The 19,150-nt window shown below is 54.2% G+C and overlaps 6 protein-coding genes across 6 annotated transcripts; 2 read left to right on the forward strand and 4 right to left on the reverse strand.

Annotated features, from left to right (window-relative positions):
• Positions 1–93: 93 nt before the first annotated feature.
• On the forward strand, positions 94–1,437 carry EV422DRAFT_201571 (serine dehydratase). The gene is made up of 3 exons (XM_053065294.1): positions 94–184; positions 263–513; positions 603–1,437. Exons 2-3 carry the CDS (start codon positions 278–280, stop codon positions 1,396–1,398), a joined length of 1,032 nt encoding a protein of 343 aa, XP_052922965.1. The 5' UTR covers positions 94–184; positions 263–277; the 3' UTR covers positions 1,399–1,437.
• Positions 1,438–2,093: 656 nt separating this feature from the next.
• On the reverse strand, positions 2,094–4,815 carry EV422DRAFT_622196 (uncharacterized protein). The gene is made up of 4 exons (XM_053074163.1): positions 3,981–4,815; positions 3,332–3,900; positions 3,038–3,251; positions 2,094–2,942 (listed from the first exon to the last, which is right to left on the reverse strand). The coding sequence occupies exons 1-4, from the start codon at positions 4,468–4,470 to the stop codon at positions 2,350–2,352; spliced, it is 1,866 nt and encodes a 621-aa protein (XP_052922966.1). The 5' UTR covers positions 4,471–4,815; the 3' UTR covers positions 2,094–2,349.
• Positions 4,816–5,989: 1,174 nt separating this feature from the next.
• EV422DRAFT_202092 (uncharacterized protein) lies at positions 5,990–6,495 on the reverse strand. Its single transcript, XM_053065296.1, has one exon. It carries the CDS (start codon positions 6,324–6,326, stop codon positions 6,039–6,041), a length of 288 nt encoding a protein of 95 aa, XP_052922967.1. The 5' UTR covers positions 6,327–6,495; the 3' UTR covers positions 5,990–6,038.
• A 168-nt stretch (positions 6,496–6,663) lies between these two features.
• Positions 6,664–7,751, forward strand: EV422DRAFT_508544 (uncharacterized protein; the record flags this gene model as incomplete). The annotated part of the gene is made up of 3 exons (XM_053068754.1): positions 6,664–6,705; positions 6,788–7,216; positions 7,305–7,751. 3 exons carry the CDS (start codon positions 6,664–6,666, stop codon positions 7,749–7,751), a joined length of 918 nt encoding a protein of 305 aa, XP_052922968.1.
• A 467-nt stretch (positions 7,752–8,218) lies between these two features.
• On the reverse strand, positions 8,219–11,007 carry EV422DRAFT_539623 (uncharacterized protein). Its single transcript, XM_053071075.1, has 8 exons — positions 10,820–11,007; positions 10,536–10,751; positions 10,335–10,461; positions 10,005–10,269; positions 9,793–9,939; positions 9,535–9,729; positions 9,242–9,475; positions 8,219–9,171 (listed from the first exon to the last, which is right to left on the reverse strand). Exons 1-8 carry the CDS (start codon positions 10,860–10,862, stop codon positions 8,404–8,406), a joined length of 1,995 nt encoding a protein of 664 aa, XP_052922969.1. The 5' UTR covers positions 10,863–11,007; the 3' UTR covers positions 8,219–8,403.
• A 1,331-nt stretch (positions 11,008–12,338) lies between these two features.
• On the reverse strand, positions 12,339–17,959 carry EV422DRAFT_570149 (uncharacterized protein; the record flags this gene model as incomplete). The annotated part of the gene is made up of 3 exons (XM_053072846.1): positions 12,339–12,576; positions 12,646–12,914; positions 14,462–17,959. The coding sequence occupies 3 exons, from the start codon at positions 17,957–17,959 to the stop codon at positions 12,339–12,341; spliced, it is 4,005 nt and encodes a 1,334-aa protein (XP_052922970.1).
• Positions 17,960–19,150: the final 1,191 nt, after the last annotated feature.

Raw genomic sequence — 19,150 nt, forward strand, 5'->3', positions numbered from 1 at the left:
ATGTCGGTGTACTGTGCTTTTGGCAACCAGAAGTTGCGTTGGCCGAGAAAAGAACGGAAAAGGCGCAAGACGCACGCGTTTGAGTTCGGTGTTGCCGTCCAACTCACAAGACTCGCCCCCCAACCGCCCATCGACCCGCTTCATCCCGCTTCCATCTAAAGCCTTCTTCACTCACTACACAGTGGTAAGTGCTGAAAAGGGACCGCAACTCTGTCCTCGTTCAAGCGTCTTGTTAAATACTGACACTCTCCCAACTTCTCAGTCCCCACGAGCCGCCATGTCACCACCACCGCACGCCAACTCCGCCGAACCATCTTTCGATGCCCTGCACATCACCACACCCCTCTGGACCTCCTCCGTCGCAGCCCGGCGGCTAGGCGTGGGCAACGTGTACTTCAAGATGGACGCGTTGCAGCCGGGGGGAAGTTTTAAGATTCGTGGGATGGGACGGACCGTCTCCCGCGCGGTGGAGCGGAGGCCCGGATTGACGACTGTTGTTTCTTCTTCTGGAGGGTGAGGACCACGAAAGGGGCGGTACGGGCCTTTGAGCGGGACGCTACGTGAGGGATGGAAGTTGAGTTCCAATTTTTTGGGTTCGATAGAAACGCAGGACTGGCAGTGACACTCGCCGGCCGTGCTTTCGATCTCGCGGTCCAAGTCTTCGTCCCCAGCACAACCCCAGCCTTCATGATTACCCGCATCCAAGACGCCGGCGCCACCGTCACCGTCAAAGGCTCAGTCTGGGACGAAGCGCACGCCGCCGCCGTCGACTACGCCGCCACCCTCGGCGAAGCCAAAGCGTTACTCGTCCACCCGTTCGAAGGCGAGGACACCCACGAGGGACATAGCACCCTCATCACAGAGATAAAAGACCAGTTACCACCCTCCGTCGTCCCCTCCGCGGTGATCTGCGTCGTCGGCGGCGGCGGCCTCCTCTGCGGCGTGCTACAGGGGATCCTCACAGCCTGGCCCACCGCCCCGCGGCCCGTGGTCGTAGCCGTCGAAACACACGGCGCGCACGCCTACGCCGAAGCACTGCGCGCAGGCACGCCCGTCCCGCTCCCGGGAGGTATCACCTCCATCGCCAAATCCCTCGGCGCGCTGCAGGTCTCCTCCAGAACACTGACCCTGCGCGACCAGTACGGTCCGGCGCACGTCCGCTCGCAGGTCGTCACCGACACGCAGGCCGTGCAGGGACTCCTGGCCCTCGCGACCGAGTTCCGCGTGCTGGTGGAGCCGTCATGTGGCGCGGGCGTGGCGCTTGTGTATGAAGACAATCTGTTGAAGACGGTGGTGCCGGAGTTGGGGAGCGAGAGCAATGTGGTGGTGATTGTGTGTGGCGGGTCGCTTGTGACGATGGAGTCGGTGGATATTTGGAAGAAGATGTTTGGACTTTAGGATGGGGGTGATATGGGGTATCATTTAGATAGGGCACGGACCCCGGTTTGACAAGCAACGATGTAAATACGTGCAGATCAAATGTTCTTTTTGTACTGTGGATATGACACGTAGAGATTTGAATACTTCAGCCTGACAGAACCCCGTCGAAACCCCGCCGCCCCACGTATCCAAATTGCGTGAATGGATATCTTTGCAGAACCGGTCCTCGTGGAGGCTTGATCGACCGTCGTATGGGAAGCATCCCACAAGCTGGTGTTGGGGGTTTCCGTTGGTTGACGGTGTTGCGGGCGGCATTCCTGTCGAAAAAGAGACCACGAACAAACAATGGTCAATCAATGACACCCATTGACTTTGAAACAAAAAGAACATGTAAACAAGGCACCATTGATTGCAGTTACAATGAGCAGGCCATCAACGGTCCATTGTCACCCTAAAAAAAAGGGAATGCCATCTCTGACAAAGCCTCGCGCATCGCGGATAGCGGGCATTGAGTGACCCTAGCCAGGGTTGAAAAACGAACTCCGGCGTTTTGGAGACAAGGACGCCATTCAATTCATTCAAGACCTCGAAAAAAAAAAATCACGTCAAAGTACATTCATCGGGTATGAAGGCTTTGAACACCGATTGTCTTCATGAAAAAAAAAAAAGACGGCCAAGGACAATCGCCCGAATTGCCTAACCAACAAAGACCATTCAGAGAAGAGCATCTCCTCAACACTGCACACCACATCAGTGCTTCCACGGGCGTGATGAAACAGAATATCATAGTGCTAACAATGATCCCAGAACAGATTCAGATTATCTACATACTATGCGATTCTACCCTACGAGGAAGCCGCGAACGATTCCTTCTATATCTGTGAAAATGTCCAAGAAGCACAATACCAGCTTGTGCCTTCCCATCGTCCCTCCACCGCCCCCCGATACGCGAGCACGCAACAACTCCCCCTACACAGTCTGCCTCACTCTCGCCCTCAACCGCCCCACAAACGCCTCCACAGCCTTCCTCTGCCGTTCATCCTCCCCCTCCCCATCATCCGCAGCGGTCCCCACCCCATCCCCGTACTTGTCCTCATCGACGTGGCCCCCACCCGCGGTGTACACCGTCCGCTCCGGCCGCGGTACACTCTCGTATTTGACGACGTTGGTGGCGTGGGCGGACCGCCAGGTGCGCAGGGTTGTGGTGAGGCGGGTGAATTCGGCGTGGAGGTACGGGGCGACGCGGAGTTGGGTCAGGGCGTCGTCGGTCGTGCCCAACGGCAGTGGGTTATGGCCGTCCATCTCTGTACCCTCCCATCGCGCAACAAGCACGTCCAGTTCATCCCCCGGTATGGGTTGGACGCCCACGTCTTCGACTAGCGCCGCTAGTGCCGCACAGGTATGCCGGCAGTTGGTTCCGCGGAGTGCCGCGGTGAACTGCCGATCGCGGTGGGTGAGGTGGATGGGTGTGGCGAGTAAGTGCGCTGGGGCATCCGCGCCGTCCGGGAGCGACAGGAAGGCGTCGAGGACGCGGATGATGAGGGCTTGGTTCCCTGATACGCCTAGAAGTGTTCGGAAATCATCAGCGGTTGCATGTTTTGGGGCCGCAAGCTACCGTAACCCCGGCCCCGAAAACAGAAAACAGGGCACACCATACCCTCAACCCCATCAAGCGACCACCCCTCAAACCCCTGCGCATGGCTCAGCCACGTCTTGCGCGAGATGTGCTTTTCGGTGATATGGGTATAGAAATGCTTGAACGCGACTCTTAACGCGGCGTTGGCGCGTCGGAGATGGACCAGACACCCGATAGTGTCGCGCGTGTGGAGGCAGGCGGCGGCGAGGGCGAAAGACCGGTACATTGCGAGGGCCTGTTGATTACGGGGGGGTGGTTTGGTCAAGTCCCATGAACGAGTGATTGTGCGAAATGTGAGATTTCCGATGTACATACCCTCTTCTCCATCTCCCACGGCGTAAGCACATGAAATCTCTCCGCACTACTACACACCCGCGGCAACTCCCTCGTCGTCCAGTGCACAATCTCCCCGTCCCCACCCGCAGTCTTTTCAACATTGCAGTACAGCAACGCAAACAGCGTCCCCGCGACCTGCTCGCCCAGTCCATAGTACTGCGTGTGCAGGTACCTTACGGGGACCAACAGCTGTTGTGGGATCTCGAGGGTCTTCTCGGCTTGGGCGATACGCACGATGGGGATGGTGCCCCATCTGTATGCGTGGGCGAGCCAGGTGAGGGTGCTGAGGATGAAGTTGAGGATGCGGCGGGTGGTGTAGATCAGTTCTCTGTCGCCGTTGAGCGGGTCGGTTTCGGCGATGGTGCGTAGGGACTGCAATGTGGTTAGGACGGCTTCGAGGTCGGGGATGTCGGAGGTGAGGCGATTGTCCATCCATGTGCGGAATGCGCGGATTTTTGCGAGGTTGACTTTGTCGTCGAGGTCGGGATGCTCCACGGCTAGGCGGGGAGGTACCTCGTTCGCGAGTTCAAAGTATGGGCGGAAAACCTCTGTTTTTTGACAAGGATATGTTAGCTCCTGCAGCTTGTTCTTGAAAGGCAGGAATCATGCTTCGATCGTATACACGCACCTGGATACTCATCCGCGTGTTGCGGGCTGAACGGATTCAGGGCTTCAGGAGGCCATGTACCAGCACCATCCCGATCAATCAAGTCGTGTAAAGCATTGACGAGCGGCGAGGCAGCGACTTTATGCAATGCATCGTCGAGTGTTGCGATGATCTTGGGAGAGAGGACAGGAAATGCCGCAGATGTGCACGGAGGTGCCTCAGCGGTCGATCCTGATGCTGGCAACTCCTCGTCAACAGTTACGCCTCCGTCAATACCTTCCTCAACAATCTTCCCAGAAGCAGCCTCCCGCCCCTTCCTCAGACACCACCATGCAGAAAGCGCCACCAAGAAAACAGCAAACGCAACGGCGTTAACATTAGCGGCGGGGTTGGGCGTCCAAGCGGGGTATGTGTGCGCCGGTGGAATCCCGCAGCCTTGCAGGGAGCCTGGGATGGGCTCGATGCCGGGCGAGGCGGAGAGGGAGGAGCAGGCGTTGTGGGCAGCCGTCATGACCTGTTTGGTTTGTTGAAGAGCGATTACTTGATATTACTTTGATGTCTTTAAAACCGCCGTCGCTGGCGTAAGTGATTGAATGCTTTCGGCAAGCGAAATAAGCTTTTGAGCTATGCAGGATTGGCTGGAGATACCTCAGAAAACAAGCGACAAGCAGGACATCACAGGAGGACGGACTCTTTTTCTGAGCGACCGCCGCCGCAACCCCACGCACCTCCGACCACAGGCCTCATAAGTACATAAATACCACCATCACGCAAAGGCGTACGGCTGATGATACATTCACGGCAAAGGTGTACGGAAAGGTGTGATACATTCGGTAGAATGGATATTATAGTTTTGATATGATGAAGCCCTAGGGCTTAAAAGTCGGGCGTGCGGAGTGTGCGGGCTGCAAGGTTTGGTGTGAGTGAGTGCACGACGTCCGGCGGCAAACGTTCGCCCGCATGATCCCCAGCCCGGTACCGCGGTTTCGTCTTATATCCGAGATTGCGGGAAGAGCGCCTGACCCGGTACTGAGAATCGTTGTGGATGAAAAGCAACTGCGCAATGACGTCATGCGTCAATTTCATCCGACTTGATCAGTGAATGGTGCTAAGATCAAGTGATTGTGCATGACTATCGACTGTTGGACAACCACCGGCAAACCTGTTTCAATACCGAACTGCCCTTGGTATGGGGTCGAGTGCATTGTGTTTCCGATGAATTTGCCTTCAATGCCTTGTCTGTTTTTTTTTTCGGAAGTGTTGCTGATATGGAGTAACCACATGCCCACCCGACTTGGCGCGAAAACATTATCCACGTTTTTTATGGTTGGGTGATTACATAATGCTGTCGAAGGGTTGTCAATATGTGCTGTCGTCTGTCCTTTCATTTGTACAGTGCATTCCAGTAGGCACACGATATACACTTGCGAAAACAGAACCTGGGTGCAAAATACAGGATGCTTTTGCGGCTTGGGTCATTTTATAATGTCTGCCATGTACCGTTCTCAGAAGTGCTGTTTGTCGAAGTTTGATCTACTCATGTTTGCATTCGCCGGCTGCCAAATCTTTACTGCTCTGTCGTTGCTTTGCCATCTATTTCTCTGCGGTGAATAGAAGGGTATGGGGCGCATTCAGGGTCATAAACACCCGAGGAAATGTTTTTGGGTCGGAGCAGAAGTTGAGGTTTCCGAAACTTTTTTTGGATGTTTTGACAGTGACAGTCGGTTTAATGTCGCTGCTTATGTAAGATATTGCTGGAAACAATCTTATGTAAGCAGATAAGTCACGCTGGAGCTCTTCTGTGAAGACGCGCTGGGTTTAGCTGCGAATGTGCCTTGGCCAACCCAGTTTTAGACCCAGAAGATTCCTCGGAGGAGGATTCCTTGGACTGGGATTCCTTGGACGGGGAATCCGTGGACTTGGCTTTGCCTTTGCCTTGCGTTCTCTCTTGATTAGCAGAGAACTTCGGTATCGCTCGTAGGCTGCTCGTTTGGCTGTCGCGCTGCTCGCCGCAATTGCTTGCTTGGCAGCATTCGACAAACATACACACCGAGAAGGCTCTGGTCAGTCAATGGCCGGTCATCCTGCAACAGACTTCCGAACCCGAACCCTCGCGTCTATATGTAAGCCAAGGTGAGGTCCGAATCCGAAAGATGGGATGTGAAATGTCCCAATGTGCCTGGCGCTCTTGAGAGACGCGTTTGTCATCAATGTCCTCCGAAAGCTCCGAGGAGTGCGAAACACACCAAACCATGAAATTGCGCAAGCCTTGCTCCAGTCCCTTATATAGAATACGGGAACTGCGGTAGGTCCGAGTAACGGAATCCGAGCCGACGCCACAAATGCGAGAGCGGCTACGACGGGCATCTATCTATGTATGATGCGTGGTTTTCGCAATCCCGAGCGAGGGTTGATTAGTCAGCGGACGCCGCTGCGATGGGCTGAGCGTCGGCTAGCACGCAATGTGCTGTGTAGCAGGCGGCTTTGGCAATGCCGGTGGGTGGCAGAAGGGGGGACTGTGATAGTGCTATGCTACTCGGGCTCTTGCTGTCGCTCTTCCACTGCCCGTCTATAAAAGGAGGGAGGTGGTCGCCCAAGTCCGTCTTTCTTTCCATCAACCAACTTCTACGATACCACTACATCCGCATTCCAATCCTTCAACACCCACCCATATTCCATTCGTTCGATTCCATTGATCCTCAAAATGAGCAATTCCGGAACAATAAAGAACGTGCTCATCATCGGCGTAAGTATTCCTTGCAGCATCTGCAATGGCTTTTGATGCATGCAGGGCTTGCTGAGTGCTCACCTCCCATCCCATCCTCCAGGCCGGCGGCAACCTCGGCCCCTCGATCCTGACCGCCCTCCTCTCCGAGCCCAAATTCGTCGTCACGGTGCTATCTCGTGAATCATCCACATCAACTTTCCCGTCCGCCGCCCAGGTGATAAAGATCCCTAGCTACGACGACAAGGCCGCCCTCATCAAGGCCTTCACTGGCCAAGACGCGGTGATCAACGTCGTCGCTGGGTCCGTGTCCCGCGCCGCGCAGAACCGCATCGCGGACGCCGCCGCTGAGGCTGGTGTGAAGCGGTACATCCCGAACGAGTTTGGCAGCGAGACCCGCAACCCTGCTGCTTGGGCGTTGTTGCCGATATTTGAGGACAAGTATCTGCAGACGAAGCATGCGGCTGACTTGGCTGAAAAGCATCCTGGGTTTACCTGGACCAGCGTCATTACAGGCGGGTTCTTTGACTGGGTAGGAATCTGCTTTTGCAAATATCCCAGGGCCCCCGTGCTCGATTCAGAATTGCGATGCTCATGACCCATTCTCCCTCACACCACAGGGCCTGAAAGTCGGTTTCTACCGGTTCGACCTCAAGCAACACACCGCATCCATCATCGACTCCGGCAACGCCCAAGCGACCGTCACCACACTGGCTCGAATCGGCGACTCCATCGTCTCCATCCTCCTCCATCCCGCCGAGACCGCCAACAGGTACATCTATACGCAGAGCTTCAACTATACCCAAAACGAGCTCCTCGCCGCCCTCGAGAAGCACACCAACGCCAAATGGACGGTCACACACGCGAACTCTGACGAGCTGATCAAGTCGGGCAAGGCGGCGCTCGCAAAGGGGGATTTCAGTGGGTTCCAGGATATTATCCTCGCGTACAATCATGGAGACGAGGCTCATGCCAACCATGAGAAGGGCGTCGCTGAGTCTCGCGCGATCTTGGGCTTGCCCAAGCAGGATTTGGACACGGTTCTGAAGGAGGTGCTCAAGGCTTAGATCTGTAGTTCTATAAATCTAGACCTTGGCATGCTTTGTTGCGGACTTGGCGACTTTGCGACTTTGCGTACTCAGCTATGCTGTATAGCCGTGCGTTGACGCAAGCCCAATACCTTCTCCCGTTGTACATAACTCATTGAATTCACATCTTTCATAATGATGCTAGTCGCGGTTGGCTCAACTTGTCATAAGTATCAATGCCGCTTGTCTTTTCACATCAACCGAAGGATATTCAGAATCGGATTATTCTGTGCGACCAGGCGTGTAGAAAGCAAGAGGAAAACAAAAAGCCTTCCGACTCGCCATAGTTCTCAGACGGAGTTGGTCCCCCGATACCCTTGCAAGCCTAAAACTTCCTGATTGTCTCCAAAGCTTCCACTTCCTCTGGAACCGCGAAAAGAGCGATATTAAGATCATCGCGCCGTCTCGTGCGAAAAACGAACCTGTCGTCGGCGCATACGTCTGTACGTTCTGAGCTCGCATGGGCGGCAGCCCCACGTTACTCAAGTCACATTGATCAGAAGAATGCGGACTCTTGTAGACCAGACACGCGTCATTTATTATGGCACGACTCATATGTACAATCTATAGTTTCTTTTGATGATGCGAAGTACAGAATCTTCTCAGGCTCAGTCTACAACACGAGATGCTTCTAGATGTCCTGACTCAAAGCCCTAGTTTCCGAGAGATGCACCAGCTTGGCAATGATCTCATCAAGCGGTATAACCTTGCCCTTCTTTCCAAACTTCAGGTCCTTGTTGACGTAGTTGTCCCGGCAGTTGACGGTACGAGCGCCCTCCTCTTCCTCGCCAACAACGAAGGTGAAGTTCCAACCCGCAGTGTCCGCGTACGCAATCTTCTTGTTCAGGGTAACGTCGCTGAGGTCAGCTTCGGCTTCCAGGCCTTTCTCGAATAAGAGCTTCTGGATCTCCTGCGCGTAATCGTTGTACTTGGCGGCAACGGGGATGATGGCCACTTGACGTGGCGACAGCCAGAATGGCCACTTGCCACCAAAGTTCTCGGTGATGATGGCGATGAATCGCTCGAGGGATCCGAGGATGGCGCGGTGAATCATGACGGGGCGTTCGTAGGTCATGTCCTTGCTGCGGTATTGGAGTTGGAATCGTTGAGGGAGTTGGAAGTCGAGTTGGATGGTGGCACATTGATGCTTGCGGCGGAGGGCGTCAGAAATGACAATGTCGATTTTGGGTCCGTAAAAGGCTCCGTCTCCTGGGTTTAATTGCCATTTCTTGCCGAACTTGTTGAGCGCGTTTTCCAGAATCTTTTCGGCATTGTCCCATGTCTCAACCTCTCCTAAGAACTTCTCTGGCCTGGTGGAGAGTTTCAGCGTAAAGTCGAAACCGAAGATGCCGTAAATGGCCTGGAAGAAGTCAAGGCAGCTGTCCATCTCCGTTTGGAGCTAGAATGCGCACAAATCAAGTCAAAACTAGGTATCTTCGTTGGCCGACTGCTGCTTTCTCCACACATACCTGGTCGAGGGTACAGAAGATGTGCGCATCATCCTGCTGGAAGCGTCGCACACGAGTAAGCCCCGTAAGCGCGCCGGAAGCTTCATTACGGTGCAGAACTCCAAAGTCCGCAAACCGCAATGGCAACTCGCGGTATGATCGATCGCGGTGTCCGAACATGACACAATGGCCGGGGCAGTTCATGGGCTTCAATGCCCACTTTTCTTTCTCGATGTCCAAGACGAACATGTCCTCCTGGTAGAACCATTGATCAGCACCAACACATAGTGATAACGGGGAGCGACGCGACTTACCGAGTAGTTCTCCCAGTGCCCGCTGGTCTCCCATAACTTGGTGTTGTACATATTCGGCGTAATGACTTCTTGGTATCCCCGTTTCCGGTACTGGCTCTTTTGCAGTTCCAGGAGCTTGTTGTAGATCTTTGCTCCGTGGGGAAGGAAAAAGCAGCTTCCAGGGCTGAGAGGGTCGAAGAAGAACAGCTCTTGTTCCTGTTGACGATGCGGTTTAGCCGAATGAGCTGCCAGCACCAATGGCTCCTCCATCCACGGTACCTTTCCAATCTTCCTGTGATCACGCGCGGCAGCCTCCTTCATGAACTCCTGGTGCTGCTTCATCCTCTCGTTGTCGGGGAATGAGATTCCGTAAACACGTTGTAGGGAGTCGTTGTTGGCATCGCCCAAGAAGTACGATGCGGAGCTCTAGGGAACAGACGGATTAGACTCGCTCAAAGCATGTTCAAAGTATGAAACTCTTTGCGACTCACCTTGGTGACAGCAAAAGCTTTTATCCGGCCGGTGTGGGGAATATGGGGTCCCAAACAGAGATCGATCAGCGGCCCGCAACGGTAGACGGTACTAGATGTGCCGTCGGGAACCTTGTTGTCGATGAAGTGCTGCTTATACTTGTTATGCTTGAACATCTCAAGTAGTTGCTCCTTCGTCATCACTAGACGCTCAAATGGTTGCTTCTCCTTGATGGCCTTCTTGGCCAGCGTATCCAGCGCTGGATAATCCGTGGGTTGCACAGACCTTTCGGAACAACGATTATCAGCGTTCTCATCTGTTGTTTGACAGCAACGCGTCCCGGGCTTTACCTGTCCATTCCCATCTCATAATAGAACCCATCCTCCAAGGGGGGGCCCAGACACAAATGGCATCCATAGTGAAGCTCGCACGCCTCTCCCAAGACGTGCGCAGATGAGTGCCAGTACACCTGCTCCCCTGCGAGACGAACGACGAAAAACACCGTGAGCACCGTAGCCCTCCCTCAAATCCTACCACACCTTGCCATCTACCTTCATGGTCCTCAAAAGTGAGCAGCTGCAACTTGCAAGACTTCTCAAGCGGTCTCGGGAGATCCCAAAGCACACCGTCCACTTTCGAGATGACAACTTTCTCGGATAACGACTTGCTGATGGATTTGGCAATGTCCAAAGGCGAGGTTTCCCATGCCTTGCCGTTTACACTCTTGCCGTCAGGCAAAGTGACCACAATGTCGTCGCGCGGTTTCTCTGCCAACACAAGATAATTGTTAACCAGCAGGCCTTGACTTCCTGGAGGGCAAGGTCATGATGCGTACTCGCAACTTCATCGTCATATTCCTTCTTCAATTTCTCGAACATCTTCACGCGGTATTCGATGTACTCTGGACGAGGGGTGATCTGGTCGTTCGAAGAAGCGGCCGGTCCAAAAGGTTGTTAAGGGAATTCGAGGCTTGATTCACTGAAATTGCCGGAGAACTTACCTCCAAAGGCGAAGCATCCCCACCGGGAGCCTTAGCCTTCTTGGCTTTTGCCGGCTTCACGGCCTCCTTGACCCCATCGGCGACAGCGGTCACGGCGGTTTTCACCTCCTCGGCGAGCTTTGCAGCAGCGGATTCCGACATTGCGTTTGAAGTTGAGCGCTTTAACTTTTTCGGGGCTTGCAGCAGCTGCTGTCCTCTTTATAACAACGGAGGGCCGGAGCTGCAAGCGCTGTGGTTGCAAACGGGGCGGCCGATGTCCTTCAGAGATCGTTAGGAACAAGCCTCGTCCAGAGCCGAACTGTGAGGAACTTGACAAGGGACTTGTCCGCCCTGCGCCACACCTCACCGAGTCATCCACCTCAGCATCCACCTCAGATTTCGATTTTTACAAGGGACATCCTTGCACAATTCTTACGCATCTGGGGAAAGGAAGCCACGTGAGGACTGCATATACCTCTCCGTTGTTGGGGCTCACTCCAGGAAGGCAAATAATGGCTTCCGTGTTCAGCGGGACAGGAGGGTGGACGAGGACGGCACACCGTCTCAGCACTGGAGTGCTATCCCACCGGTTTGGACGGATAGGTTCACCAAGCACTGTGTCCAAGGAGTCCAAAAGTGTGCTAGCTTTGTGCCAAAGAACCCTGCTGCTGGACTAAGCGGGTAAGCCGGCAGATGGTGAACGCGGGACTGGGCTTCCATATCGCCCGCCTGGCCCCTGCTGTTTGTGCGTAGCGGTCAGTGGCGAGTTTGTGAGGTACCCTGTTGAGGTCCTGACCAGCTCGTGCTATCGATTTGAGTAGGAAGAACCTATGCCTAATTCCATCCACTGCAAGGATAATATGGCCAAATTCAGGCGGACAGGAAGAATCTAGGCCCAAAAATAAAGCAGCGAAGCACTTGTGCTATCCTATTAGAGAAAAATATCCCTTAGACTTTGGATCATATGCCTAGATTCACCAAATTACAGAGAACCACGCTCCCATCCCACAAGACAGTGTCCGTGCTCAACACGATGCGCATCCCACTTCCAGCAGCTATCCTCCGCTTCGTATATGCTTCATATTGGTTCTCTGCAGAACAACCCAGAACATCCACGTGATATTGCGCTTCGATGTAGGCTCGGCGCACTTCACCGGTGCAATGCTCCAACAGGGATAACAGTTGGGTAATGCGCTCAAGAAGGAACTTCCGTTCCGATCCATGCGTAGGTAAGGATGCATAGGGATAGAAACGCACCAACGATTAACTATTTGGCAATGTATCCCGCTGATTTTGAGGAGACGATCATACAGCGTGTGAAAGGCGATATGTTTATGCCTCTCATTTGAGTACTCCACTAGGTTGTCCTTGAAGCTCACCCCAGCTTCGTGCATTTCCAGCTAAGAGTGAAGCCCGACTCAGTGAGCTGATCAAAATGCGAGACGCATGCGTCCAACGCTCGTACCGCTGCCAGCTTCAAAATCCATTCACGTATGCATTCATCTACGTAAGTAATAAACTGGTACGACTCCAGCTCTTTCAGGAGCTCCGGATAGTTCGGTAATTCCTGACGTCGGCTCTTCAGTACTGGTATGATTTCGACCGCCAGTAGCCTGTCAGGGAGGGAGATCTTCAGCGTTGCGCAGCAGAGGACGCAACCCAGTAACTCTCCATTGACTCACTCCTTCAGTACTGGGCGCAACTCAAATTCATTCGGTGTTTTGATGTTCGGCTTGCCTAAACCGCGCACATTGGTTTTCCGTCGCTTTGGTGCGATCCGTTCTGGTGGCGAGGCCAGGTGTCGCTCTGGGCTGAAAGCACGCTTCGGGCCAAGCTCGGAAGCGACCTGGCCGGCGAGTGTGCACATTCCCGATGTGAAAACTCTGTTGTTTTTGGGCCCTGAGGCAACCTCTTCGAAGTAGGTTGTGAAGAACTTCGTAACATTGTTGGCCTCACGCGGGAGGTGATGTCAGTAATCAAGAGAGTGGCAAAACAAAGACGAGAGATTGTACTTGAGGAAGGGTCCGGAGCACTTTGGACGCATTTCGCGCCACTCGCTTTAACCTCCCGCCCTGGAAGCATTGCGCTCATACGGGGTGAGGGAGTTCCAGACCCGCCATCGCAGCCGTGCACTTTGGACGCATTTCGCGCCACTCGCTTTAACCTCCCGCCCTGGAAGCATTGCGCTCATACGGGGTGAGGGAGTACGACTGAATGACCCTATCTAATGGGGTAATGGGGAAGATACTCGATGAGGTGCACTTGCCTTGCTATCTATGAACCTCTTGATTCTTTTCAAGTAATCTAGCGCTCCGGTGACTGCGGTCTGATCTGCATCCTGTTCCTTCTTTGCTGTGATGTACAGGCTGTTTGCATCTTCTACTAGCCGGTTCAACTGTGCCTTATAAAGTTCTAGAGCGTTTGTGCGCAATCGCCGCTGCCTCAATGTCCTTGAATAGCGCCTCAATGAATGCGCTTGGGGTGAGAGAATTATCAGCGAAGAGCCGTACGACAGCGTCGTCGAGCACCTCTCACTCGCTGTCGGACGCCATCTTAGGACTGCTCAAGAACGCGGTGACTGTCTGGCGGTGATTGCGTGTACGGAGGGCAAGGAAAGTAGATCGCGCTGGCTACCGTCGGGACAGCAGTCGTCCTGGGTGATTTTGATGGCCCCCGGCGGCTGTACTGCGGGCACTAGTGGCTCCTCAGCGTTTGGATGCAACAGCTCCTGTGGAGTCGGGCAACGGGAATCCAAAGCGGGAGATCGCGTTCCGAACAGAGGTAATCCGAGGAGGGAGGCGCGTCCGCAGGGAAACCGACTTGCGACGCGTGGTCTAGTTGCGGGACCCTTGGAAATCGTCAAGGCGGGCCTGCGGAGTCTTGGCATGCACAAGATGCACAGGGCGCAGCGTTTGGACCGTGGAAGGGTCTCGTATCAACGAGGTGAACGGATGTACGGAAATTTAACGTAAAGCCAATGTCGTAGTGGAGGCACGAAGGTCGTTGACCGTCGATGTCGAAGCTGCGAAGTTGACTTGCGGATCATTAATCCCCATTATGCGGTCAGGCAGGGACTGGTGGGGAGACATCCCGCCGCATTACGTGAAATCTGTAGCCGACGAGCGGTTCATGCACTTCTATTGGGCACCAGTGGATTTGGATCGGTAGTCATTGGAAACATCCAACTTCGCTCTATGCCTGTTGTAAATGAATGCGTTTTTGGAGAGCGCGATCGCTGCAGTTAGCCATATTTGGGCGGACGAACGGCTATGTATTGTACACATGTATACATTCTGAAGAAAACGGTGCTAAGCTTCAGTATTGTGCCGTCATGACAGCGACGCCGCGACCGCGTCCAGTCCTTCGACGACATGGCATTGGCCCTAGACCTCATCATCGACCCTTCCCACGTCCCCTACCCCTTCCGCGTCCCCTGCCCGCCCCGAATCTGGGAGGTAGAAGAATCTCAGGTTCAGGCGGGAGTACGTAGACCGGTACCTCCGTTCGGCGGAGTTCGGGAGACGAGATGTTGGGATAGGCGGCCATTTCGTGTTTCAAGGCTGGCTTCAAGGGAAGGTGCAGGGGCTTGAGCGGACCGGATGCGGTGTTGGATGCGGGTTCGGTAGATGGCTGGCGCTCGGAGGTGTTGCTCGATGTGACATTAGCGTCGCTTTGTCCTGCGGACTCCGGCTGCTCGTGAAGTCCTTCCTCCTTCGGCAGATCAGCAGCGACCTTGATGTTCGTGTCGCTGAAGGCATCTTCAGACTCCGATTGGCCTTCGCCTTCCGCCGCCTTCCCCTTGTCACTTTCGAATTCCTTTTCGTTCCCACTCTTCTTGTCGCCAGCCAGCGGGTTTCGTGGCTGACTCGCTTCCATCATGACAGAGATCTTCTGCCGCGGATTGTACTCAACCACATTGACAAGCGAGTTACGCCACCGGATCTTGCGCTGCCTCTCCCTTTCCTCCTCCCCTCCATCATCCTTTTGTACGGCACTGCTATTGTTCTCAGATCCCTCTCCTGGCAGCTTACTCGATGGCTCTCCGCCCGTGTACGACAACCCAGTTCCCACTTTCTTCCGTTGCTCCATCCGATTCTTCAACTTGGTGCTCGGGCTTACATTCATTCCTTTCAGTTTGGCGGCCGGCATCGGCTGCTTCACCAGAACGCACTTCTGAACCCCGTTCCTGGCATTGTTTTGCCGTACGAGCGCGTCTAGTTGAGCCTCAGTGAGATTTGAAAGGGATTGCGTCGATGGCGGAGGGTTGACGCGGCGCTTCGTTGCCCGGGTCTGATATTCGGGAGGCAGAAAGTCCAGTTTTGACATGCCCTCATCGCGGTCTGCGGGCGCGGAGGACGTATCAGCCGTCGTACTTTTTCCAGCAGTTCTTTCCGTGCGCTTCTCAATTTGCGACTGGAGATGCTGCTTCTTCTCCTGTATCGACTGAAGAGCGAATTCCAGTGCTGCACGCTCGCTCGCGCTTGACTTATTGCTGCTCGCACGATCGCGCGAGAAGCGGGGAAGTTTGCTTCCACCCAGCGTTGAGGGTGTTACCGCGGGTTTGGGCCGGGTCTTGTTTGTATCGATCGGTACGGACGGACTTGCACTTGCAACGTCGGTCGCTTTTGAGGCTTCTTCACCATTCACAGTCGGTGGTTCCGACATAGTGCCGCTGGAAGAACTTGCGTCCTCTGACACTCCCTCTCGTCTTTCGTTCTGCTCTGCCTGCCTCAGATCATCCATTGTTACCTCTGCCTGAACCCCCTCGACAGACCGTCCCTCTTCAGGAATGTTATCAAAGCTGGCTGGGACTTCAGCAACGTCGCCAACGTCGACGCCGCCCCCAATGTCGTCAATCCGAGTCTCCTCAACAATATCTTCAAGAAACCCAATCTTTCCCTCTCCATCGGCATTCGGCCACGATTTCTCATCACCTCCAACCACAGCCCAAGAATCAGCTCTCTCCACCTTTTTCCGCTCTGGACTCAAGTCACCCAGAAAATTGAGCTCTGAGGGAATCGATGACGTCGAAATATCGAGCTCCAATGAGGGGGCCTCGACGCCGGCCTCTCCACTATCCAGAAGGGGGTTGCGCGGGCGCCGCACCTCACTTGACAATGGTGACGGTGTAGCCACAGGCTTTGGTATGTCTGGGAGAATACTCCTCGCCGGAGAATCGAACGATGGCAACGAGTCTTGGGAGGGCTCCAGTTCACTGTTGAGGAACGTGATGGAAGATGGCTCTACGATCGAATCGTCCGCCATAAAGACGGGATCTGGCAGTGATCGAAGTGGTGCTTCCAACGTCGCCTTTGGTAGAAGTATCGCACTCATTTCGGCTGGCTCGTCGGAGCTAGAGGAACTTGATTGGTCCGCCGCCGAAGATCCGCCTATCAGATTGCCGCCATTATCTTCGGACGCAGAAGTCTCCCCACCACTACTTTGACCCCATGCACTCGGTGAGGGCTCAGACCCCTCAATCGCGTTTTGGGAGCCGTTGATAAGGTCAGCCGCGCCGCCGGAACCCCGCACCTGTGGCGGTCGGGAGAAAGTACTCGGTTCCTTGATCGGCACGGAATCGTTTTCCGTTCGGGTCGGCGCCGCCTCGTGACCTGTTTCGTTGGTTGGGCTTTCTCCATGACTTATTTCTTCTTCGGGACTTCCGGCAAGCACCTTGTCCTCCGCCCCCGAATCTTCGGGGACATTCTCAATTGAAGTGTGTTTCTCCGGGTCGGCGGGATCTTGCTGCACATGGGAGTTCGAACCTCCCAGGTTGGCACCTTGTTGCGTTTCGGAAGCGCGAAGGTCGACAATGCTTGTGGACCCTTGTGGTGAATCTCCTCCTTCGTTTCGCTCGACTAGCGGGTGAGTAGCTCCAACTTCCGGATCGTCTTGTTGGACCACAGTCGTAGCCTTAGCCTGGATCACCCCAACGGTTTTGTGCTCGTCTTTTGGTTCGTGTTTGCTTTCCAAAACCATGTTCATGAGTGCGGCATTTCTCATGTCGTCGATAAGCGTATTGATAGACTTCCGAGGGCCCGTCGATATGGATTTTCTGGCGGCACGAGCGGGGTTGGCTCTTCGGCGCGGGCTAGCGAGCTTTGCCGTGTTGGAGCGCGGATCATCGAAACTGACTTGACGTACGACGCTTGTGCTAGACGGAGTTTGGCGGCTTTTGGTAGAGGAAGCTGGCACAGCATCCGTGGGCGATTCACCCGCGGCTGATGCTCTCGATGGACCATTACCACTTAAATGAGTCGCATGCACGTCGGACGCCGAATCTGTGTTCGGACCCATCGCCTTGATCGCAGATTGGTCCCCGCCGGTTGCGATTGCTTCCATTTCCGAGTCAACGTCAGCGATAGATTTTACCGTCCCTGTTCGACTATCAGCGCACAGGCTTTGTCCTCCGTCGCTTTTGGCCTCACAAAAGTCGCCTTTTTCTTCACTTGTCTGGAAGCGAGACGAATTCCGAGAACTATCATCGCCATCTTGATCAGTCTCCTTGTCGTGGAAGGTTGATGCGCTTCCCGCTATCGTCGGACCTTCTGCACTTCTCTTGGGTGCCTCAGAGCTGAAGTCAGTATTTTCCGGACCCGAAGAACCTGCCGGATCTTCCATTCCACCACTCTCGGTCGGTGAGCCTTTCAATCCATTTTCACCGCTCGGCACCTCCATAGAATCTTTAAGCGAGTCTTGTGTTTCGGAAATTTCCCCAGGGTCCAGTCGCTCCCGGCTGTGACTGATCTTCGCATCATGCGGCACCAATCCGCCGCGCTGCGAAACGTCGCTAGTTTCTTTCTCGCACGCTCCAAAGGTCTTCGAGAACGTATCTATGTCAATAGTCTCCTCGCAAGTGTATAGGCTGGGAAACAACCTCAGGAAATACGAATCCGCTTTCGCTGCTGTGAGCGGGGATTGCTGCCCGCTGATGAGAATGTAGTCGCTGATACCGTCTGGCAGCACCAGTTGCGTATCGACAACGGGAAGGATCATCTAGGCGGGTACTCTACGTCTGCGGCACTCGAACGGGAGTGTCTACGAAAGGAATCTGCTCTATGCGGTTATGAGATGGTTCTATCCGCGAGAGAACAAAACGCGTTAAGATTGCGACTTCCGGTGACCTGCTGAACCTTTGAATCCTCCCCTCCAGCCGCTTCTTTGTGCCCCCAGCTCCTCTGCCAATGAACCTTCGCAGCCTTCGCATGCGCTGCAAATGAGCCAATCTCAATGACACGAGTCTCCACGAAACGAATAGTGAAATCCAATATATATTTTTCAACACAATGATACGTAGTCGATGGGAAAGAGGGAAGTTTGGAAACGTCACATAGAAGCGTCCGAATGTCACATGTAGAAACGCCTTTGAATAACGGAACGCGTCGTTCATCAGTGCAAGAAAACGATGCGTAAGGGTGGCCATCAGAATTTCGTGGGGCAGCCGGTGCGAGTCAAGGGCATACCAAGGTATGTTCGAGGTGTAACGGGAAGGAGCGAGGGTGTTTTGTTGGAGACCCGGGCCGGAACGTTCAGGGAATTGAGCCCCGCGAATCCACGCTGAACCGCCGTGAGGATGTCAGATACCATGGTGTCCGCGATCTACGTTGTGACGTTGAGCTAGAGAGCATATCTTCCAGCCCTGAGTAGATCCAGCATATGGCGCTGGCTCGTTGTTGCATGCGTTGAGTGACTGGGTGATCTAGGTCGTGACATCGAGCTTGTCAGGATATTAGGAGTTGATGCGGCCGGTATCTTGTCGATCGGGTTGAGTTCGTCGTTACGAAAGTGAGAGACCAGTGAGAGACCGGTTCTCTTGTGATACACTGCGCTCAATGACATAACGCAGTCTATCGTGTTGATATGGGCTTAATGGAGTGAGACCACCGAGTCCTGTGAAATCTTTCGTCACAAAGTTGCTCTTCAGTCGTAGTGAATGTGCGAGACCGGTGGGTATATCTTTTGAGCTAGGTTGAACTTGTGAAGACATCTTGGTCCCCGCTGAGATGAGTAGGCGGGTTTATGGATTGTGCTCATTTGACCGTAATGGAGGTGCGGGATTAGAGAGTGGTCGATCATCGTGATGCAGCAGCTGCAAGCAGGCGGATTCTTGATCGTGTTGCAAACATCTCTGATGGCGGTGAAGATAACCGCTCTCTGTTTTGAGAGTCTTCTTGATGAACTAAGACT

The sequence above is a fragment of the Fimicolochytrium jonesii genome (assembly GCF_025526975.1).
Source record: "Fimicolochytrium jonesii strain JEL569 chromosome Unknown EV422scaffold_24, whole genome shotgun sequence".
Taxonomy (NCBI): domain Eukaryota; kingdom Fungi; phylum Chytridiomycota; class Chytridiomycetes; order Spizellomycetales; family Powellomycetaceae; genus Fimicolochytrium; species Fimicolochytrium jonesii.

Bases quoted from the DNA above. Each gene is read 5' to 3' on its own strand.
- EV422DRAFT_201571 (XM_053065294.1), top strand. From the start codon at position 278: ATGTCACCACCACCGCACGCCAACTCCGCCGAACCATCTTTCGATGCC. The intron at 514-602 runs GTGAGGACCACG...TGGGTTCGATAG, and splicing joins GTTGTTTCTTCTTCTGGAGG to AAACGCAGGACTGGCAGTGA.
- EV422DRAFT_622196 (XM_053074163.1), bottom strand. From the start codon at position 4,470: ATGACGGCTGCCCACAACGCCTGCTCCTCCCTCTCCGCCTCGCCCGGC. The intron at 3,901-3,980 runs GTGCGTGTATAC...GTCAAAAAACAG, and splicing joins ACACGCGGATGAGTATCCAG to AGGTTTTCCGCCCATACTTT. The intron at 2,943-3,037 runs GTATGGTGTGCC...GAACACTTCTAG, and splicing joins GTCGCTTGATGGGGTTGAGG to GCGTATCAGGGAACCAAGCC.
- EV422DRAFT_202092 (XM_053065296.1), bottom strand. From the start codon at position 6,326: ATGCCCGTCGTAGCCGCTCTCGCATTTGTGGCGTCGGCTCGGATTCCG.
- EV422DRAFT_539623 (XM_053071075.1), bottom strand. From the start codon at position 10,862: ATGTTCGAGAAATTGAAGAAGGAATATGACGATGAAGTTGCGA. The intron at 10,462-10,535 runs GTAGATGGCAAG...TTCGTCTCGCAG, and splicing joins CACTTTTGAGGACCATGAAG to GGGAGCAGGTGTACTGGCAC. The intron at 9,940-10,004 runs GTGAGTCGCAAA...TCTGTTCCCTAG, and splicing joins AAGCTTTTGCTGTCACCAAG to AGCTCCGCATCGTACTTCTT.